This window comes from Lonchura striata, chromosome 15 (assembly GCF_050655825.1).
Source record: "Lonchura striata isolate lonStrDom1 chromosome 15, ASM5065582v1, whole genome shotgun sequence".
Lineage (NCBI taxonomy): Eukaryota > Metazoa > Chordata > Aves > Passeriformes > Estrildidae > Lonchura > Lonchura striata.
In genome coordinates, this window is record NC_140717.1 from 6557663 (window position 1) to 6576554 (window position 18892).

Consider the following 18892-nt stretch of genomic DNA (forward strand, 5'->3'; position numbering starts at 1 on the left):
AAATATGGTGAGGTTAGTTAGGATAAGGATCTGAGCACCAGGCTCTTGGCAAAAAGCTGGTGTACCTGCCTGCCTGCCTGGTCGTTTACTTCTACATGTACAGGGTATCTTAGACCTCAGGCAAGCCTGAAAGGTGTTACTGTGACAGCAATCCTGGGAACAGTCACAGCATGAGGGAGGAGAATTTGGGTCAAGGAAACAAAGGGAAACCCCTACTCTTATAATAAAATAATGTTAAACAGATGGTAACCAAATCAATGCATGGTGAGATGTCAAAACATGTTGAGCACCATATTGGGACCTGCTTAGGGAAAATCACATTGCTATTTATTCTGTTACACTTTTGAACAACCTAATAATTTAACAGTAAGAATGAGCCCTTGCTTTGTACAGTTGCAAGTCTGCTGCTGCTCTTTCTAGTTAAGTGAAATGGTACCCAGGAGCATCTGTCAAGTTCAAAGAGTGATAGATAATTTGGCTGTTACAAAGGACCGGTGCACTGTGATTCCTCTTGATAAAAATATCAAAGGTAGGAAGGAATCATCACTTTCACTCTGAAGACTTCAGATCACCAATTTAAAGAAAAATATGTGTTCTTCTGAACAGGTATGTATTTCTTTTTTTTACCTGAGACATCAGAAATGGGTACTGAGGTGTTAGCATTGAAACTGAAGTTTTTCTCTCTCTCCTCTCCTCCCCTCATCTGCCACTTCAGTTGTTTTCCTAGCATTTCATAACAGTTCTAGTGCAACTGCATTTTTATGCTACTATTTCATTTTGCTGCTAGACATTCCTGTTTACCTAAGTCTGTTACAGAGCAACAAAGGAAAAAAATAGTACATGATCTTGTATCACATGGCTGCTTCTAGCAAAATATGCATTTAAAGGCCTTCTTAAAGGGAACTAATCTAACTTGAGTCTTCACCTAAATGATGAGTAGAACTGTATTTGTCCCACAGGATTTAAGAGCCAGCTTCTTTGCTTGCAAATACTCAAAAAAAAAAATCTTTATTTGGAAAAAATAACTATAAATTAATTTACTGTAAATCAGTAAACTGATGCTATTGCTGAAGCTGTTGGGCAGCTGAGAGAGGCCCATGGTCCAGCCAAGCAGCTCACCTGGCTGGTTAAATTTGGGATATTGTGTGGGACATCAGAGCCAGTGTTCATGTTCTGAAGGGAAAGGGAAGCATTAATCCACATGAGATGAGACCCCTAATGAGCCACCTCCTCTCCCAGGGTGTGAATCCGCTGTTCCACAGCATCCTGCAGAGAAGAGGGGAGGAGAACCAGCCACACCTGGGATTTGAACACAATACAGAACTGAGCTGTTCAGGAGAACATACGTCTTCTGCTGCCCCCATTTTCTAAATCCAAATGTGCAAATATGGTGATATCTCCACTGGAATTAGAAACAGTGTGGATATTTTACAGTAATTCTGGCAGTTAAAACAGAGCAGGGTTAATGATATTTGCTGAGGAGACAGGCTGGAGAAAGGGAAAGACAGAGGAGCCTGAAGTTCTCCTAGTTTGGATGGCAGACTTGTTCAAAATCTAAAGTAGACCTTTAGACATGGTAGGGCTCCAATATCTGCCCAGGATGTGGCATTTGACTAAAATCAATTGCCTGGTTCATGCTCAGGAAGCTCTTTATTGCATTTCTGTTTAAGAGCTGATCTCCCTGGGAAATGCGGATGTGGATGAGACACAGTCAGTGACAGTGTCCTGAGTGGAGTCCAAAACCAAATTGGCAGCACAGATAGTGGACAATAAATTAGATTTTAAAAACTCTTTCAGGCTTTGTAACTTGAAATAAACCCAGCTACGTAAGTTCCAGATGAGAAATACACCACAAATATATCAGTGTTCCAGGGGTGGGCTGGGGGAGGTGAAAGGAAGCACAAATCCGTAAAATGATTTGTATAAAGTCAAATGTAGTAAATCCATCACAGCATTACTTAATCAGCAAGATGCCAAACCAGTATTAGCACCATTAAAATTAATGTAAGAGAGCAAACTATCTTATTTTATATCACTCACAGCGACATGATTATTTTTAAGGGCCACGCCACCGAGATTTTTGTTACTAGATTTAAATCTTGCCCAGACACTGTCTAACAAGGGGATGTGTTTCGCACCCCTGTGATGTCTGGGCTCCCTGCCGATGTCCTCCACGGACATCTCCACACGGACCCATGGGATCCCTTCTCACACGAGGTCATCCTGCATCCCACTGAACGTTCTGATGATGCTTCACTGACACAGCGTGCCGAGCTGGAAGCCTTTCAGCAGCGCTTCACTTCAAAGCTGATTACCTGTATCTGAATAAAATAGCTGTACAGAAAGGGTCATGAAGGTCAGGGAAGCATTTTACAGAAGGCAATTTATATCTCCTGAACATCTTTCCATTTCCCCTCTGGCTGCCCTACCTGGCAGTAGCTGCTGCCAACTATGACGTCTAGCGTGGTAGGTTAAGCCAGCTCCACTCAGAAACACTGGGAATGAGTCATTTTCCCTTTTAAGATTTGTCACAGGAAAACAAACAAACAAACAAGCAAAAAGACGTGAAATACACGACAAGCGCGAGTAAAATCGTGAGGGCAGAGCAGCACCGGCAGTGTCCAAAGGCGCTCCTGTGCTCCCTCCGGAGCTGGGGAAGCCCAGCGGCACCGCGGTCTCCTCAGAGTCCCCTCGGAGCCCCCTCGGGGTCCCCTCAGAGCCCGCAGCCGCTCCGCCCTCACGGCGCCGCCGCCACACCCGGGCAGCGCTTCCGGTCCCGCCGGCCCGCGATGGGCCCGCGCAGCAGCACCGGAAGTGACGTCAGGAGCAGCACGCCCACCGCGCCGTTCAAACGCTGGCGGCGGTAAAAGCGGGGCGCGCGGGGACTGGGGGACCCGGGAACGGGGCTTGGCATAGGAACGGGGCTTGTCTTGGGATGGGGCAGCTCTGTGGAGGACCCGGGCTTGGGATTAAGCAATTCGGAGGGGGACCCGGGGTTTGGGATGGGGCAGCTCTGTGGGGGACCCGGGGTTTGGGATGGGGCAGCTCTGAGGGGGACTCAGGGTTTGAGATGTGGAAGCTCTGAATCAGGATTTGGGATGGGGCAGCTCTGAGTCGGGGTTTGGGATGGGGCAGCTCTGAGGGGGACTCGGGGTTTGAGATGTGGAAGCTCTGAACCAGGATTTGGGATGGGGCAGCTCTGAGTCGGGGTTTGGGATGGGGTAACTCTGAGGGGGACCCGGGGTTTGGGATGGGGCAGCTCTGAGCCGGGGTTTGGGATGGGGCAGCTCTGACGGGGACCCGGGGTTTGGGATGGGGCAGCTCTGAGGGGGACCCGGTCTGCCCGCTGTAACCTCCGGACTCCGGGGGGCTCCACGCCCTCCCGGCGAGGTGACGGGGTCACCGTCCCTGGCGGTGTTTGAGGCAAGGCTTGCCGAGGCGCTGAGTGCCACGGGAAAGGTGGCACGGTGGGGTTTGCTCACAGGTTGGACTCAATAGTCTCAGAGGTCTTCAACGTAATTGCTTCGGTTCTTCTCCCCATTTTAATTGTCAGGGTGCTCCAGGTGCATTTAAACTTATACATTTACTCCCCGAGGAAAAGTAAATGTTACTTAGATTACATCCCCCCATATCCATAGCTTTTGCTTAGAGTCAGCCAATTAAGTGCTTCCCGAATGTCCCTGTTCCCTTTTTCAGGTGCTCGTTTCTATGAGCTAAGCTGTAAAGATGTTGAAGTTTAAATGTGGAGCGCGAAATCCGGTCGAGGCAGGAGCAATGGAGCCCATCACCAGCCGAGTTTCTCGGCTAAATCTGCTCTTTCAGGTGAAGGATGTCTGGCCTGGGAGCAGCTGATCTCACTTTTGTCCTTGTCCATTCCCAGTATCTCAAAATACAGCTTTGCTTGTTTGGATGCTGAAACCATGCCTGTGTCATTCTTTGGGGTAAACGAAAGGAGTAACTAGGTGAAGTTCAAAGTGTACCTGGTTTGCACAATATTCAGTGGATAGTAACTGGTCTTATGTTTTGTGCATCTGCTGATGTTTTAGCCTGGTAGATTTTTCCACATGAAGATGGAATATTCTTTTCTGTGCCCTGTAATTTTCAGTTTTTACATGAGTGAAGGAGATGTAGGTTTGTCTCAAGATGAATTTATCCAGGGACTGCTTTTTCATCATCAGAGCTCCTGTTGATGCTGATTTCTTAAATTGTTTGTACCATGAAAAGACCTGCATGATGCAGTTTCAAGGAAAAGGCCAGTCAGATCAGAGTCATCAGGAGGATATAGAGTGTTAAAATTTGAATCACAACTTTCTTGAGGCTGCTAGTTTATTTGCTTGAAACGTTAAAGGATTGATCTGTCTAAAAGAAAAATACCTGTAACAGCTATTCTAGATAGACATAGTGAGTTGATATATTTACCTCACACTTCTGTATCATTTGCCTAATTTCTGAAGTAGTGATTTTAAAATGGATATATATTATCTGCTCTATACATCTGTTATTGATTTGAGGCTTTTCATTGTTGTCTGAGACTCCATCTGCTGTTGCTGCTTTTTTTTTCCAGGGGAAGCCACTCTTTGTGACTCAACAGCAGATGTCTCCTCTCTCCCGGGAAGGCATCCTTGATTCATTATTTGTTCTTTTTGAAGAATGCAGAAACCCTGCTTTAATGAAAATTAAACATGTTGGCAACTTTGTCAAGAAGTGTAAGTTTGTTTAGACTAATTTTCAGGTGTCACTTTACAAAACGGTTCTTAAGAATCTGGATGTTAGAGTAATGCTTTAGTTGCTTTGATTGCAACACAGGACTTTGAACATCTGATTTTTTGTTGGCAGACTCAACTTTGCAAAGGGGATCTTGGCAATATTGGTAAGGATTTGTTCAGGTCCAAGAAGATCAAATGCAAGTGGCTTTTGAAGTGCTGTGACTCAAATGTGCCTCCTTCTTAGTCTGTACTGTATTTATATTTCAAGAGGTACTCACTTTTCTTGGAAAGTGAGTACTGGCTACAGCGAAGCTCTGAGTGTGCACCATGGAAGGATGTCAGAAGTTGAGAGCAGGATAGTGACTGAGAAAAAAAGATTTGAGAGAGAAACTTGGTAATCCCTGGCTCTTTCACCTTTTGGATTCCATGTGTTACCCAAATTTTGCATATATAACTTGTAAAGAGTATTTCTGTGCTTCAGAAATACAGATCCTAAAGGAGTGATTATTTTATTGCTAATGTGCCCAGATTCCTCTTTGGGAAGAGCAAAGAAAATTTCCATCAATTTTTCCATTAAGATGTAGCAGAAAGACATTTGATTTCAAGTAACACGTTGTGCCCCCTGTTATAGTTCCACCCAATGGTTTGCAGGTATTATTAGCAGACAGTAATTTCTGCTAGTTTGAAGAATTTCTAGAGCAATCTCCTGTGAGTGACTGATTATCACAGTGCATGCTGGCTGGAACTAGTCAGTGGAAAACTTGAGCTGAATATCTGCAATAAATGTCTGTGGCTGGTTGTTAGACAATAGACTGGTGCCTCCCTCAGGCAGAGGAGAAAACCCTGCCCTTGGACTAGACCTCGCTGGGTAAAGCCTTCATGTGTAGAGAATATACTTTTGATAAAGGATGGCTGGAAGGAAATTAAGAACCAAAGAGGTTCTCAGCCTCTGATGTTATGAATGGGACAGAATTATGGTTGCTATGGGAACTGTCTTAGCATTTCCTGATCCTTTTGTATGTACCATATTTCAGACTTAACTCTGCATTGATACAGTCTTTTTCTAGTTCTGATGTATGGTGTTATTTTTAAGAAGCATATTCTGGAAAGATTTAACATTTCTTGAGAATCTGGAAATGAAGGTTGGGATTTTTTTTTTGGGTTTGCTGGAGCTTTTTTAATTTTATTCCCCAGTTTCGATATTGTCTCTTTTTTATAAAATGCCAGTTGCCAAATGTAAAAATAAGTATTTTATTTTTATAGATGCAGAGGCTATTGCTGAACTAAAGGAACTGCAACCCAGTGTGAAGGACTTTGAAGTAAAGAGTGTGGTTGGCTGTGGTCACTTTGCAGATGTCAAAGTAGTGAGAGAGAAAGTCACTGGTGATGTCTATGCTATGAAGGTGATGAGCAAGGAGTCCTTGCTGGCGCAGGAGCACGTATGTATATTTTTATGTTATGTGACTAGGAGGATAAATTGCAATTTGTTGAACACTTCCTTTCTCTCACTATTATTAGAACTGAGTTTAAAATAGATCTTGAAAAAGCTCATCCTGCATTTGAGTGAAGCTATAAATTTGTGTGTAGTCTTGCTGTGTTTAAAAGTCATTGTCACAGTCTATGGGTCTGTTGGGTGAGGTGCCATCCTCAGGTACCAAAACATGGCCCTTGTTGTAAAGAGCTTCCCATCTATTTATAAGGAAAGAAAAACAGATGACGAAAACACTGAATCAGTATTTATCTTGTTGATGATGGTTTGAATTTTCAGACAATCTATTCATTAAGGTTTTTTTTTTTATTTTAAAGAGCAAAGGAGAATGTCAAGAGTGGGTGTGAAGGCAAACTGTGGTGACTGGATTTTTATGGAGAGCCTCTTGCTAGCTTGAGAAATGTGTTACTTGGAAACTTAAAAAAGGGATAATGGAGGTTGTTCTCATAGTTTGGTGAGAAACAGAAGTTAATCTTTGCTGATATGAGATGACAAGTAGGACAGAGATACTCCATGAGACCTCATGAATTTATACAATATCTGCATCAGTTGTTCCCAATACCTGGTGCAGTAAGGTTGCTCCTAATATCCCTCAGTATTGTTTGTGGCTAGGAGAAATGGAGCCCAACTAAAATTACCCTTTCTGGGGCACAGATTGACAAGAAAGCAAACTATGGCACTACCCTCACATGGCACTTGCTCAGGAAACAGCACTTAATAATTTCTGTGTAATTTTCTTGTGATGTGTGCCAAGTTTTTCTAAAACTAGGGGATTCTAATGTATTCTCACTCCCTCTCATCATGATGTAACTGAACACTTTTTTGGTAGGTGTCATTTTTTGAGGAAGAACGCAGCATATTAGCTCAGAGCACCAGTCCATGGATTCCACAATTACAGTATGCATTTCAAGACAAGAAAAATCTCTACTTGGTAATGCTTAGTTTTTGATTTTCTCCTCTATTGAACACCATTGTTGTTGGTTTATTAAAGAATAATGTGATGGTTGAAATGTGCTTGTTTTCTGTAATTTTTCCTGCACTACATAGCACTGTTTGATATATGCCCAGTGTCTTACTGGGGAGTTGAATGGAGTATCTTGTATATCCGTTCCTTTAAAATTGTATGTAGGTTATGGAATATCAGCCTGGAGGGGACTTGCTGTCACTCTTAAACAGATATGAGGACCAGCTGGATGAGAATATGGTGCAGTTTTACCTTGCAGAGTTGGTTTTGGCCATTCACAGTGTCCATCAGATGGGTTATGTCCACCGGTACGTAAATGTTGCGTTGGGTGCTTCTATATTCTGTCCCTTTTCAGTATTTCACATGCTGTGTCAGAGGAAGAAATTAGAAAATTAATCAGACTCCCAACTATAATTGTAGCTCAGGGCATTAACTTTGATGTAAAGTTCAGACCAGTATCAAGAAAAGATTGTTACATATATTTTTCTGGAGGCTCAGTAAAAAGAAGCCGTAATGTTGCACTATAAAAATTTTAAATATTTTCCATGGATTGCTGCTTTTGGCACCAAATACTATGGAAAATTAATGTAATTGTTAAAAATGGTTGTGTGCTGATTGGTGAACAGGGCAGTATAGGATGTTGGAGTACTTAAATATCACAGAATTTTCTCTCAGGGCTTGGAGACTGTTACTGTGTGCATTTTCAAATCATACTGGTATTTAAAAAAACTATTCCATTCTGAGGGTGTGGAAATGTTAGGAAGTATATTATATTCCAATAGTTAGTAGTGGCTCCACTTAGAGCATGGGCTGTGGCTTTCTAGTGCAAGGTCACTGGCTGAATTTGGAAGATTTGCAGAATAAGTTGTGATGGAGTTTGGGAAGAAAACTACAAAATACTTTACTGTAACTCAGTTACAATGAAGTCAAGGTGCAAAATCACCTTCTCTTTTCATCTGCTGCCAATAATTATTAGCCTTCCATGAAATAAGGGGAGCTGTAATACTTCCATATGTAGTTGGAAACAGGGCAATTTTTGGAAGAAGACTCCCACTTGAAAGGCTTTATGCATGTGGTTGAGTATAGGTGAATAGGGATATCCTGTTATCTGGATGTGACAGTAGGGAATGGTCTGGAAAGGTTCTGATTGCTTTCTTCTGGCTTACAGGGATATCAAACCAGAAAATGTTCTTATTGACCGAACAGGACACATCAAACTGGTGGACTTTGGGTCAGCAGCCAAAATGACAGTAAACAAAACGGTAACAATGTGGATTTAAACTTTGTGGCCTCTTTGGAAAGCCCAATTGAAAAGGGAAAACTAACTTGGTATCTGTTCTTTCATTACACCTTGCTCTTGCCTCTTCTGCCTTTCTTGTCCGCTATGGAATCTATTCACAATTGTATTTTTCCATTTGTGAATGGCTTTTCAAGCATGAGCTCAAGTATCTTTTGCAGCCCTCAGCTCTTTAATATTTGCTTATTAAAATATTAATACACAAGAGAGATAATGGTAAGTTTGCTTTCTCATGGTGCTGCACTATGATACAAAAACATACTTCTACAGGTTCTCACACTTGTTCAATTCTGTGTTTAAAGGGGACATGGATTTATAGTTGGAATAAAAATTGTGCCTGTTGTAACTAAGATGACATAACTTTGAAGACTGGGGAGCTCTTGATCAAAATGAGTCACATTTAAATATTCTGGGCTTCACTCACCAGAAAGTACTGCATCAAATCTAAATCAGTGGAGATTTTTATAAGTTGCTTGAAAGTTTTGGTAACTGCATACAACTTCCAGTGAAAATTTTTAAAATTTAAATGTATTCAAGTGAGAACATCAAGTTCTGTACCATATTTGTCTTGTTTTACAGTTTTTATTTTTCCATAACATTTTCTTTGTAATGTGATTCTTAATATCCTGTTTTCCCTGCTCTTACATTTTCAGTGCTTCTCTGCATTGCATTTAAATTTTTAAAAAATTTTTTCTTCACACTGTCTCTTCAGTCACTTATAGGTTTTTGTGTTAGCCTGCCTGCTGCTTTGTTTCATTCTTTTTGCTACTCAGTACAAAAATGATTGCAGCATTGGTTCCTGAATTACGTTTTCTAAGCAGACCAGAAATTCAAGTATTAGTACTTTGCTGATCATGACCACTAGGTAAAAATGTAAAGGTGACAGAGAATATAATGAGGGCAGGAAATATTTATGTCTCAACTTGACCATTTTTGAAATTTCAGCTATGTTCCTGTTAATACTAGTTGAAGCAAAGTATGTTTGCTGTTTAAAACAAACATCAGTTTAGTATTTCTGTGCTTTTTGGGATTGTACTTTTCTACTTTATCAGTTTGTACTTTATAGTAACAATTAGCTCTGATAATTTGACTCTTTATATCAAATAGCTTGCTTTGTTTGTTTATCAGCAGTTTCCTTAACCTACTGCTTATTTGCTCAACAGCTTTGCTTAAAATTACTTTCTTAAAATTCTCGTGACTGAAAATTATGTCGCATTAAAAAGAAAAAAACATGGGGGTAAAAAGAAAACGTTGTTTTATTACCAAGCTGCCAGTGAACAGAAAGTGCTGTAATTTCACTTGGTTTGTCTTTGCTCCCAGGTAAATGCCAAGCTCCCTGTGGGTACACCTGACTACATGGCACCAGAGATGCTGACAGGGCTGGGAGGGGATGGCAAAGCCTCCTACGGCCCCGAGTGTGACTGGTGGTCCCTTGGAGTTATTGCCTATGAAATGATATATGGAAGGTCTCCCTTCACTGAAGGCACATCAGCAAAAACTTTCAATAACATCATGAACTTCCAGGTAGAGAGAACTCCTTTCCTGTTCTCAAGTAAAAAGGTTGTAACTAAATGCTGTTTTTCTCAGCTTTACATAAGTTTATGGATGTCTCTTACTTGTCATGTTCATAAAATATTTGGAATATATGTCCAGTCTTGTATTTATATAGGTATTATAGGAATCAAGTTATTTTTTGTAACAGGTGTCATCATCCCTGATTCAAAAAATCCTATGACCCACCCTTTGAAAGTTTGTGAGAATTTTTTGGGGAAGTGTCTTTTTTACTCTTCCATCTGTGTGTGCCATTGGCCATTGCTCAGCATAAGATGCTGACCTGGGATACCATTTGCCTTGGTGGGAATGGTTGTTCCTGTGTTCTTATCTTTCCTGCAGTAAATGCATATAAAAGCCTATTTGGATAAAATGCACCGTGCTTTTATTTGTGTGCTATAAATATTCATCCTTTGTACCTGACATATCTCAGAATAATGAAACTTAGTCTTCCTGTTCTGAGCCTGTTTTCCTACTGAGCAGAAATCCATTTCTTTCTAATGCAGAGATTTCTGAAGTTCCCAGAGGATGTGAAAGTTAGCAGTGACTTTCTTGACCTGATCCAGAGCCTGCTCTGTGGGCAGAAGGAAAGGCTGGGTTATGAGGATCTCTGCTGCCATCCATTTTTTTCTAAAATTGACTGGAACAATATCCGTAATTGTAAGTAGAATAAAATTATATTTATAAAAAATTTCTGGATTTTTTTGTACTGGGAAAATGTGTACAATGAGTATTTAATTGTGTTTGAGCTGAATTATTCATAATGAAACAGGACTGGTTCCTGGAGCAGGTGTTTCTAACAAAACAGCTCATTTTGGTTTTTGCAAAGGCTGTGTTAACATCTCAGGTAAAAATTGTAAGGTAAGAGGATGTTTAATAAAACTCCATATGAATTTCTGATGCAATTGCCATATTACTGCAGGCACTAGACTGGAAAATCAAAATGGTCCTTTCTATGTCCTTCAGATTAAAAGGCATCAGTATGTTTTTTCAGGACTTTCCCACTTCAGTTTGCTAAATTTGGCTTCATCTTTTCTTGTTGTTGTTGTGTCCTCAGCTTTCCCTTTTGTTACTTGTGAACCAACTTTACTTAAGGTTGTGTTACTTTTTGTAGTTCCAGTAGGTGATGAAATGTCTGTGGCCATAGGGGCCATTGGAGCTTTTTATCAAAGTCAGTAGGGATAATGTATTACTGCTTTTTTTTTTTTGGTCAAAAATCTGTTCACTCAACCAGGAGTAGAATAAAACCAGTGAACCAGATAATTGTCTATGCAGAAAACTGCTTATAATACTATGTAAGCAATGGAATTTGGTATTTAGAAGTACTGAGGTACCAGCTCCATGGCAAAAACAAATACTTTACAGTTCATCAGTGATCTCTATTGGGATCTGATTGTGTTGGAGAGTATTTTAAATTATTTGGACTGTAAGTTTGTCTGGGCAAGCAACATGTCTGCCTTATGTTTTTTGTCAAATATACTGTAAGGGAATGATGCTGCTCCATTTTCCATGATAAATTGCTAAGCCAGTGCTTCTACTTTTGATGACTATCTCAGCACTTCAGCTGTCAGCTCTACAGACTGTTTGCTCACTTTTCTGTTGATTCATTAATTTTGAACTTGTGGAGATGCTGTTCTGTTAAATTCCATTGTGTCTGCCCTTTGAGAGCCATTGAGCCTCCAGCCCTTTTCATCACTTTAGCATACATTTCCCAGTGCTCTCTGCCTTCTCTCCCCAGAGCCCTGCCTAAGCCACCAGTTTCTGTTCCTGAATTTTGTGTTGCATTTATATCATGTTACCTCAGATATAGAGAGAAGAAAGACATGTGAGCATATGTTCTGATGTTTCCTTGGCAATTGCCTGTGTAGTATTCACACAGCTGCAGGAGTTAATGGAGCATTTTGCCAATTCGTGTGACAGTGGTGATGCTGATGGACAAGCCACTAGGCCGCCCTGGTGTGGTTATAATGTTGGAATAATCATTTGGGATTTAAAAAATCCCATTTCTGTCTGCAGCTGGGCAGCTGATTGCATCATTCCCTGTAATATCCACACCTACCTGCTGTGAGGTTTCATGCAGTTTTGACCCCTCATTTTGTTGTTATGCCTCATACTTGATAAATCCCCACTGTAACTGGCACAAAACACAGCAGTCCCCGTGCTTCAAGCAGCAGAGTCAATGTATCACCTATTGCTTTGCTCTCAGTAGTGGTTCTCCCTGTGCTGGTTTTTCTGAGCAGTCTTGCTGTCATTCTGTTCAAAACCTGGGTCAGGTTTGCCCTAGGCTATCTAAAAGCTAAAGGCTTCTTTCTAGTCTTGACTTCTGCTGATAGAGATATTTAACTGGAGAAATGGCAGCTTGAGAAGATGGGTGATGGAAGAGGTGATGGGATTTAGATTTACATTAAAGAATCTCACTACCCCAAGTTAATCTGGTCAAAGACGAAGGTTATGGAGTGTTGGGACTGGGTGATCCTAAAGCCTTTGCCAACTGAAGTGACTCTGATCCACAGTTGTTAGACAAAATCTGTGTCAGTAGAGTCAGACTTTCCTATAGCCTATAAGGGCAGTGATGTAATTTCTATTTCAGGCTGAGCAATGTAGGGAAAAAATTGGTACCTTTGCCTTGCAGGTATTTAATTATCATGCTGAGAGCTCCAGGATAGCCATTCTTAATACAACGTTTTTGGTTAAGAATGTGTCATTAAGGGGTTTTTCAGTGTTACACTTTGTTGTTATGGTAACCTGTGAAATACTTGACTTTTTAGTAAACCCCTTTCCAAAAGACCATTGCCTCTTAAAAAAGCTCCCAACTTCCCTGGGTCCACGCAATGTATCTGCAGAAGCAGCTCTTAAGTTACAGAAAATGAATCAAACCATTAAACCTAGGCTCAGGTTTCTCTGAACTTTTCCCAACAGGTGATTTTTCCCCTTTGTTGGAGTGTTCTGAAACACACTTGTAGATTCTGCTCTCTGTTGCTCTCTGTCTCTTTTCTGCTATTTAATAACGTCTAATACTTATTTTAAAAGCCTCACCCAAAACCAGATACCACTGCATTTCCTCCCCAAAAATAAAACAAACCAAAACTTTCAAAAGTTTGTGTTCATTTACTGGAGAATTTTATGAAAATATTTTTGAATTTATTTACCTGAATTAAATGTATTTCTGTCTGTGTTTCAGCTAAATTATCAGGTGTTTCACTAGGAAGTTTACGACAGAACAATTTGAGTACCTAAAAAGTATCTAAAATCAGAGGTAGAGAGTGGGGGAATGAAATACTCGAGTTACCAGCAAAAAGGCTTCATTCTGTATAAATTGGGTTTTTTTTTTTGTTGTCTTTTGTGATTTTACATCCATAAACTGCACCAGCTTTTTAATTTGGAATAAAAAATCTGCTTGCTGAAGTCTAGCTGGGAGGTGGTCAGAAAACTTGCATTCTTACCTAAGCAATATGTGTACAGCATAAAGAGCCTTTCATTTTAAGAATTGCTTTGTAACTACAGTCCAAGAGGTCTTGAAAATAGAATGGCATATTTGGACTTGCACATGGAAACTACATTATGGAAAGACAAGAGTTAATGTCTCATGCAAACAGAAGATCTTGAAAAAGTATTAATGACTGATTTTTAAACTATTTTCTGCTGTTAAAGAGGCAGGACCCAAATCTCATTATTCCTAAGTCCAAGACACTTATCCTTATAAGCACCACGTTGTCATTCAGGATGTTAACAATAAAACACTGTGGTGTTTCATTTAAATTCTTGTCTTCAGAATACTGTGTTGACTTGTTTCTTGAAGTGGAGATCACTTGCATTGCAGGTTGGAAATCACTTTTATTAATAGAAATGTATGTGTTGGATCATTGTCTTGACAAAACACTAAAGGTGTTAAGATAATATTGTAATGATAGGTTAGAACTAGCACAGTGCCTTTTTTATAAGTGGTCTTAGGAAAAAATTCCTTTAGTTTTATCACTGGGATTGTCTGTTTTTCTTTCATAACACTTTCTCAAATAGGTCTGTTAGAGCCTGAGGAAGATGAATGCCTAACCTATTTAAAAAGGCTGTGTGGATGCTTTTCCTCAGAAAGCATTTATAGATCACCTTGTAGATCAAGAAGAGACACATTTTTATCCTTAAGAAACATTCTGTATTGCTTTTAAGTTTCCTATTTCAGTTGAGTCTTTCACTGTCCCAGGGGAAATGCAGTCTCTTTTGTGAATTTGCATGAAAATATTTTGAAAGGATGGAAAGACCTGGTTAAGGCAATGTTCTTTGTATCAGTCATAAATACACACTCTGAAGCAGAGTTTTAAAAAAAAAGGCTTTTTTCCCATAAGAGACACTTTATCTAATCTTAATGATAAACTGATTAAAGTACTGGAGTATGTGTGGTGCTTTTTGATTTTTCCTTTCTCTTTTTCATTTTTTCTTTTTTTTTTTTTCCTCTTAAACTTAGCAACCTACAACACCCCCTTTTCCTCTGAAAGTCATTCTTTGGAACAGATGGAAGAGGGTTACATCCTTCCACAAGTGGGGATGTATCTAGGCAAGGAATTGGCTTTTTTAAAACATGCAGTTCTCTACAAGATACTTTAAATGGTAAACAGAACATGTACGTTTGTTGTAACGTGTTGGAGACAAAAGGAGTTCTTTTTGTACCCAACCAGTTTGTGTGAGTAGAAGCACTGGGTTTACTGTCTTTTTGAGTAATACTTTTGCCTCCCCTTTGGGTGAGCCTGAGAAAAGTGCAAATTTGTCACCTTGTCAGATGTGATGGCATGGTGCTCACATTGACTTCTCAGAGGCTTATCTTGACCTCTGCTGAAGGATCCTTCCCTTTAAAGGAACAACTGATAAGCACATCAATGTATTTGCATTCACCAGTCTTCATCTTGTTCTGAAAATGCTATAGTTGTGTGACAGCTTTCTGATTTTAAGCAAGAAATAATAACTTAACTAGACATTATGCCATGGTGTGACCAACACTTGAGGACAAAATTGCTTGTCTGTTTTAGCTTGGTTTTACAAGACTACTCTGTTTATTCTGTGGGTATTTTGGACATCAGATAAAGGACTTACTAGTCTGAGGAATAAAAATCTATGAGGAAGCCACCAGATAATTAGCAACATCAGACAGAGTAGATCTAGCTTTTTGGTTTTTAAAAGTTATTCCCTCTTACCCCTAAGTAATTTTATTTTTCTCCAACATGCTGAAACTTCTTCAGAAGTTCTGCTTCTCATTTTCAGCCACTGTTGACTACTTATAGAGGTGTTTTTGTCAAATGACTTCCCAGTTTTCTCTTTAGGTGCTACTATTTCTTGATACAAATATTATAACAAAGTTATAATGTAGAGTTGAAGAGATTTTGGACTGTTAGTCATGGATTTTAGTGAATGCAAAATACAGGGCAAAGGATTTTTTCACTTTTTTAATCTAGTATTTACAATTTCTCTTCTTTGCTCTCATATTTTATTAAACATCAGAGGAAGCTGTAGTGTAAAACATTGTGCACTTTAAACTAGTTTCCCACCAGCCCCAAAGGTTTGCTCTGTCTCACATTCAGTTTTATCTTTGTGCATCCATTGTTCCCCCACTGAGTGCTTTTTCATCTTTTTATGTGCATGCATAGTTAAATGGTATTTTCTTTCATGCATGTGGTTTGAGTAGCAATTCTTATTGTTGGTAAGAGGAGCAACTTTCTTTTTAATTGCAAAGCCTTGAGGATGACTCTTAAGATCTTCTTTGCTAATTTCTGGTGGGAAGTAAAGCTTTAGATGGCTCTTTCAGAGATGAAGTTATCTGCCAGGCTCTGGGGAGTACAGAACAGGGTGCTTGTACAATTTTAAAAAGGCGGCTAAGTTGGTTTTTGCTACCTCTTTGAAAACGTTCTGGCCTTTTGCAGATGAAGTGAAGAGTTTGCTATTTTCTCTATTGCTTTACCTCATAGACAGTATCCACCTTCAAAAACAGTGTTAAAAATCCCACAGCAACCCCTTTCTGTGAAAGAAAGAGTTCTTTCAGTGAAGGTCCTGAAACTAAAAGTACTAATCCTGAACTGATTCTCCTCTGCTGTGAATTAACTACAACTTTGGGCTTGTATTTGCATTAAAGATGATATGCTTACAAATTGTTTTCTATTACTTTTCTGTTTTTAATCATTAAGAATGTATGTAAGGCTAGCTGGACATTATCCTGACATTAAGTGATTTTTTAAAAGGAAATACATCTCCTAATCACCAATCTGTATTTCAAAATTATGTTGCAAAAATATGAGCATTATATTATATTTTTATTATAACCAATTAAATAGAATGAATTAATAAATGTGCGATACTGACATAAATTTTAAATGTTCTGGAGCTGGTAAGTTCCAGTAGGCTGAAAGTGCTTACTACAGGACCTATTTAATTTGTGTGTTTTCCCCATTTATCTCATACTAATGTACTTGGAACTACTGTACACGAGCAGCATCTGCTTCATGGAATTTCTTCTCACCTCCCTGCTTGGGAGCAGCGTCAGGATGGCTCTTCAGGGAGCTGCTACCACAGCCTGCGCGTGTAGCTGGGGTTTGGCAGTTGACAGAGACAGCTTCTTTCTTTCTTTCTTTATTTTGTCTGTTAATGCTGGTCTGGTGGGTAGTTCCAGCGAGGGAATGGAGAGTTAAAGGCGGGCAGTGGAAGGCTTTGGCAGCCTAGAGGGAGCCAGCGCCTCCAGCCGTGACTGACTCGCTGTGCCCCTGGCACTCGCGGGCAGCAGCGTCTGTCACGCCGCAGGCAGGTCAGGTTGAAGCCGGCATGCAGGGACTCGGGAGCAGGGAGCCTGCACTGCAGGGCTTCCAGTGTTTGTTCCCAGTCCTTCAATCCTCATCAGCCCTTCAGCTACAGGAGATCCATACTGGATCCATGGTAACGGTTTTAGCACACTTCACTTCCATCAGCTGGTGACAATGGGCTGTTCTAGCTGCTGGCTGAGGAGCTGTCTCCCCTTTGCTGATCTCAGAGTTGCAGTGAGTGGGGACCCGAGTGATGAAATTAAATAAATAAATGTCAGGAAATGTGATTTAATGAGGTAGGGATTGCACAGCAGGGCTTCTGCATTCATTCCTTTCCCACACGTAGCCAAGCCAGCAGGTAGCTCGGGTGCTGCACAGCACCAAGAACTTGTCCTTTTGTTCCTTAGGTTAATTAAACTGAAGCAAGCACGAGAAAATCATCTGGAATTAAACAACTGCTTAGCAAGTTAAGTGGTACCAATTTAGAAATTATAGTAAGAAATACATTGTAATTCCTGCTATTTATACCTCTCTTCAGAGCTGATTGTATCAGAGCCAGACTGCAGTGGTGTCCCGGCAAGAGTTCCAGATCTTAAGCAAGCTCTTTTAGAGAAATAAAATCAATCTTCTTTTCCTAAAGACCAGTGAGCTTTTAGTAGCTATAGTTTATTAGAACCTTCCAGGAGAAAGACCAGTTTGCTGTTGATTAGAAACCCATGCTGGGAAGATTGTTGTTAGTGTTAAAGGCTAAGATGTATCCCTTAGCTGACTAGCATCGGCTCAGGCTTCTTTCTCAGGTAGTGTCACTAATTGGACAGGTTGGAGACATTTTCCTTTTCAAGCTGAATCAGAATTGACAGGCTTCTGGCTATATTACAGTAATGATTTTCCTAGCCTGGTGCATTGATTTTATTATTTATGTGTTAAAAACCCAACATCTTAACCTGAAAAAACCCCAAACCTCAGAATCTCTAATGCCTAAGCTAAACCCCAGTTTGATCAGTGTGGGAGATGCTGTGCCTGCAGAGTGGTAGCCATGTTGGCAGCTCAGGGGTTAATATCTTGTTGCTGTAATACGCTTTGAGAGCAGCAGCTCGGTCTGCTTGTGTTAGCAAGATTAAAAGCAGGAGCTGCAGTGCCATTGCAAGCACTGAATGAGTGGGACTGTTGCAGAGTGAACTGTAGCTGAATTTTGTCTTTTCTTCTTGCTTTTTTCCCACCAGCTCCTCCCCCCTTCGTTCCTACTCTCAAGTCTGATGATGACACCTCAAATTTTGATGAACCAGAGAAGAATTCGCGGGTTTTATCCTCTACGCGCCAGTTGAACCCAGCAGGATTCTCAGGGGAAGATTTGCCGTTTGTGGGGTTTTCATTCATCAAGGCTTTGGGGATACTCAGATCAGAGTAAGTTGAAATTATTGCTCAGGTGGATAGGACTGCTGAAGAAATGGGTAGGTTTATTGCAGAGAGGATGGTGTGTGTGTGTGAGGGGAAGCTGTTTTAACTGACCTGTACTCTGCTGTTAGGGAAGCTGCCAGATTCGGGCTTTATCTGTTGCTGGTGTGTCTTGTGCATGTCCTACTGTTCTCTAATTATTTCTGGGATGAGGGGGAGAGGAAATGGGATGGAGAGATTAATTCTAAACCAGTTATTATTAAAATTGTAGTTCAAATAGTTTGGATTAGTTGTTGCTGTTTAGCAGGGAGCAGTAGGTGATTGCATTTCTGGTACTGCAGATCCCTGCAAGGAGGAGAATACTGAGGAGCTCAGAGATGAAAAAAGGGGATGGTGTTATTTTATTGGGTCAGAGAGTGGGCATCAAGTGCTGGGAATGTGTAAGGCTGAATCAGTGATCCATAGAAAAGGAGCTCCACTAACCTGGGAATGTGCAGTGATGGGTCAGTGAGCAAGGGAAGGAGCTGCATGGCAGCTGGCTCTGTGCTGCTGGGTCAAGTTAAATAGGAGGACTGGACATTGCTGGGGTATGTGTTCAGAGACTGGAGATTCAGATCAAATATGCAGTGGCCATGTGTGTGGAGGGATGTAAAGACCTCGAGAAATGGTTTTCAATGGAAAGAAAACATGATTTCCAAGAGAATGGAGTCAGAG

At 40.6% G+C, this 18892-nt stretch overlaps 1 protein-coding gene across 13 annotated transcripts in view; it reads left to right on the forward strand.

Annotated features, from left to right (window-relative positions):
- The first annotated feature begins 2799 nt into the window (after positions 1 to 2799).
- Positions 2800 to 18892, forward strand: part of CIT (citron rho-interacting serine/threonine kinase) — a 69465-nt gene continuing 53372 nt past the window's right edge. For 11 of the 13 annotated variants that reach the window (XM_085592655.1, XM_085592659.1, XM_085592660.1 and 8 more), the window contains exons 1-10: positions 2800 to 2863; positions 3697 to 3822; positions 4565 to 4706; positions 5970 to 6145; positions 7025 to 7126; positions 7325 to 7467; positions 8328 to 8421; positions 9777 to 9980; positions 10514 to 10667; positions 18007 to 18187. In XM_085592655.1, the coding sequence (XP_085448781.1) occupies positions 3727 to 3822; positions 4565 to 4706; positions 5970 to 6145; positions 7025 to 7126; positions 7325 to 7467; positions 8328 to 8421; positions 9777 to 9980; positions 10514 to 10667; positions 18007 to 18187 (1292 nt within the window). In that variant the 5' untranslated portion in view covers positions 2800 to 2863; positions 3697 to 3726. Of the gene's footprint in view, positions 2864 to 3352; positions 3823 to 4564; positions 4707 to 5969; positions 6146 to 7024; positions 7127 to 7324; positions 7468 to 8327; positions 8422 to 9776; positions 9981 to 10513; positions 10668 to 18006; positions 18188 to 18892 lie in introns of those variants that run through there. The other 2 variants (XM_085592657.1, XM_085592656.1) reach the window with 2 other exon arrangements.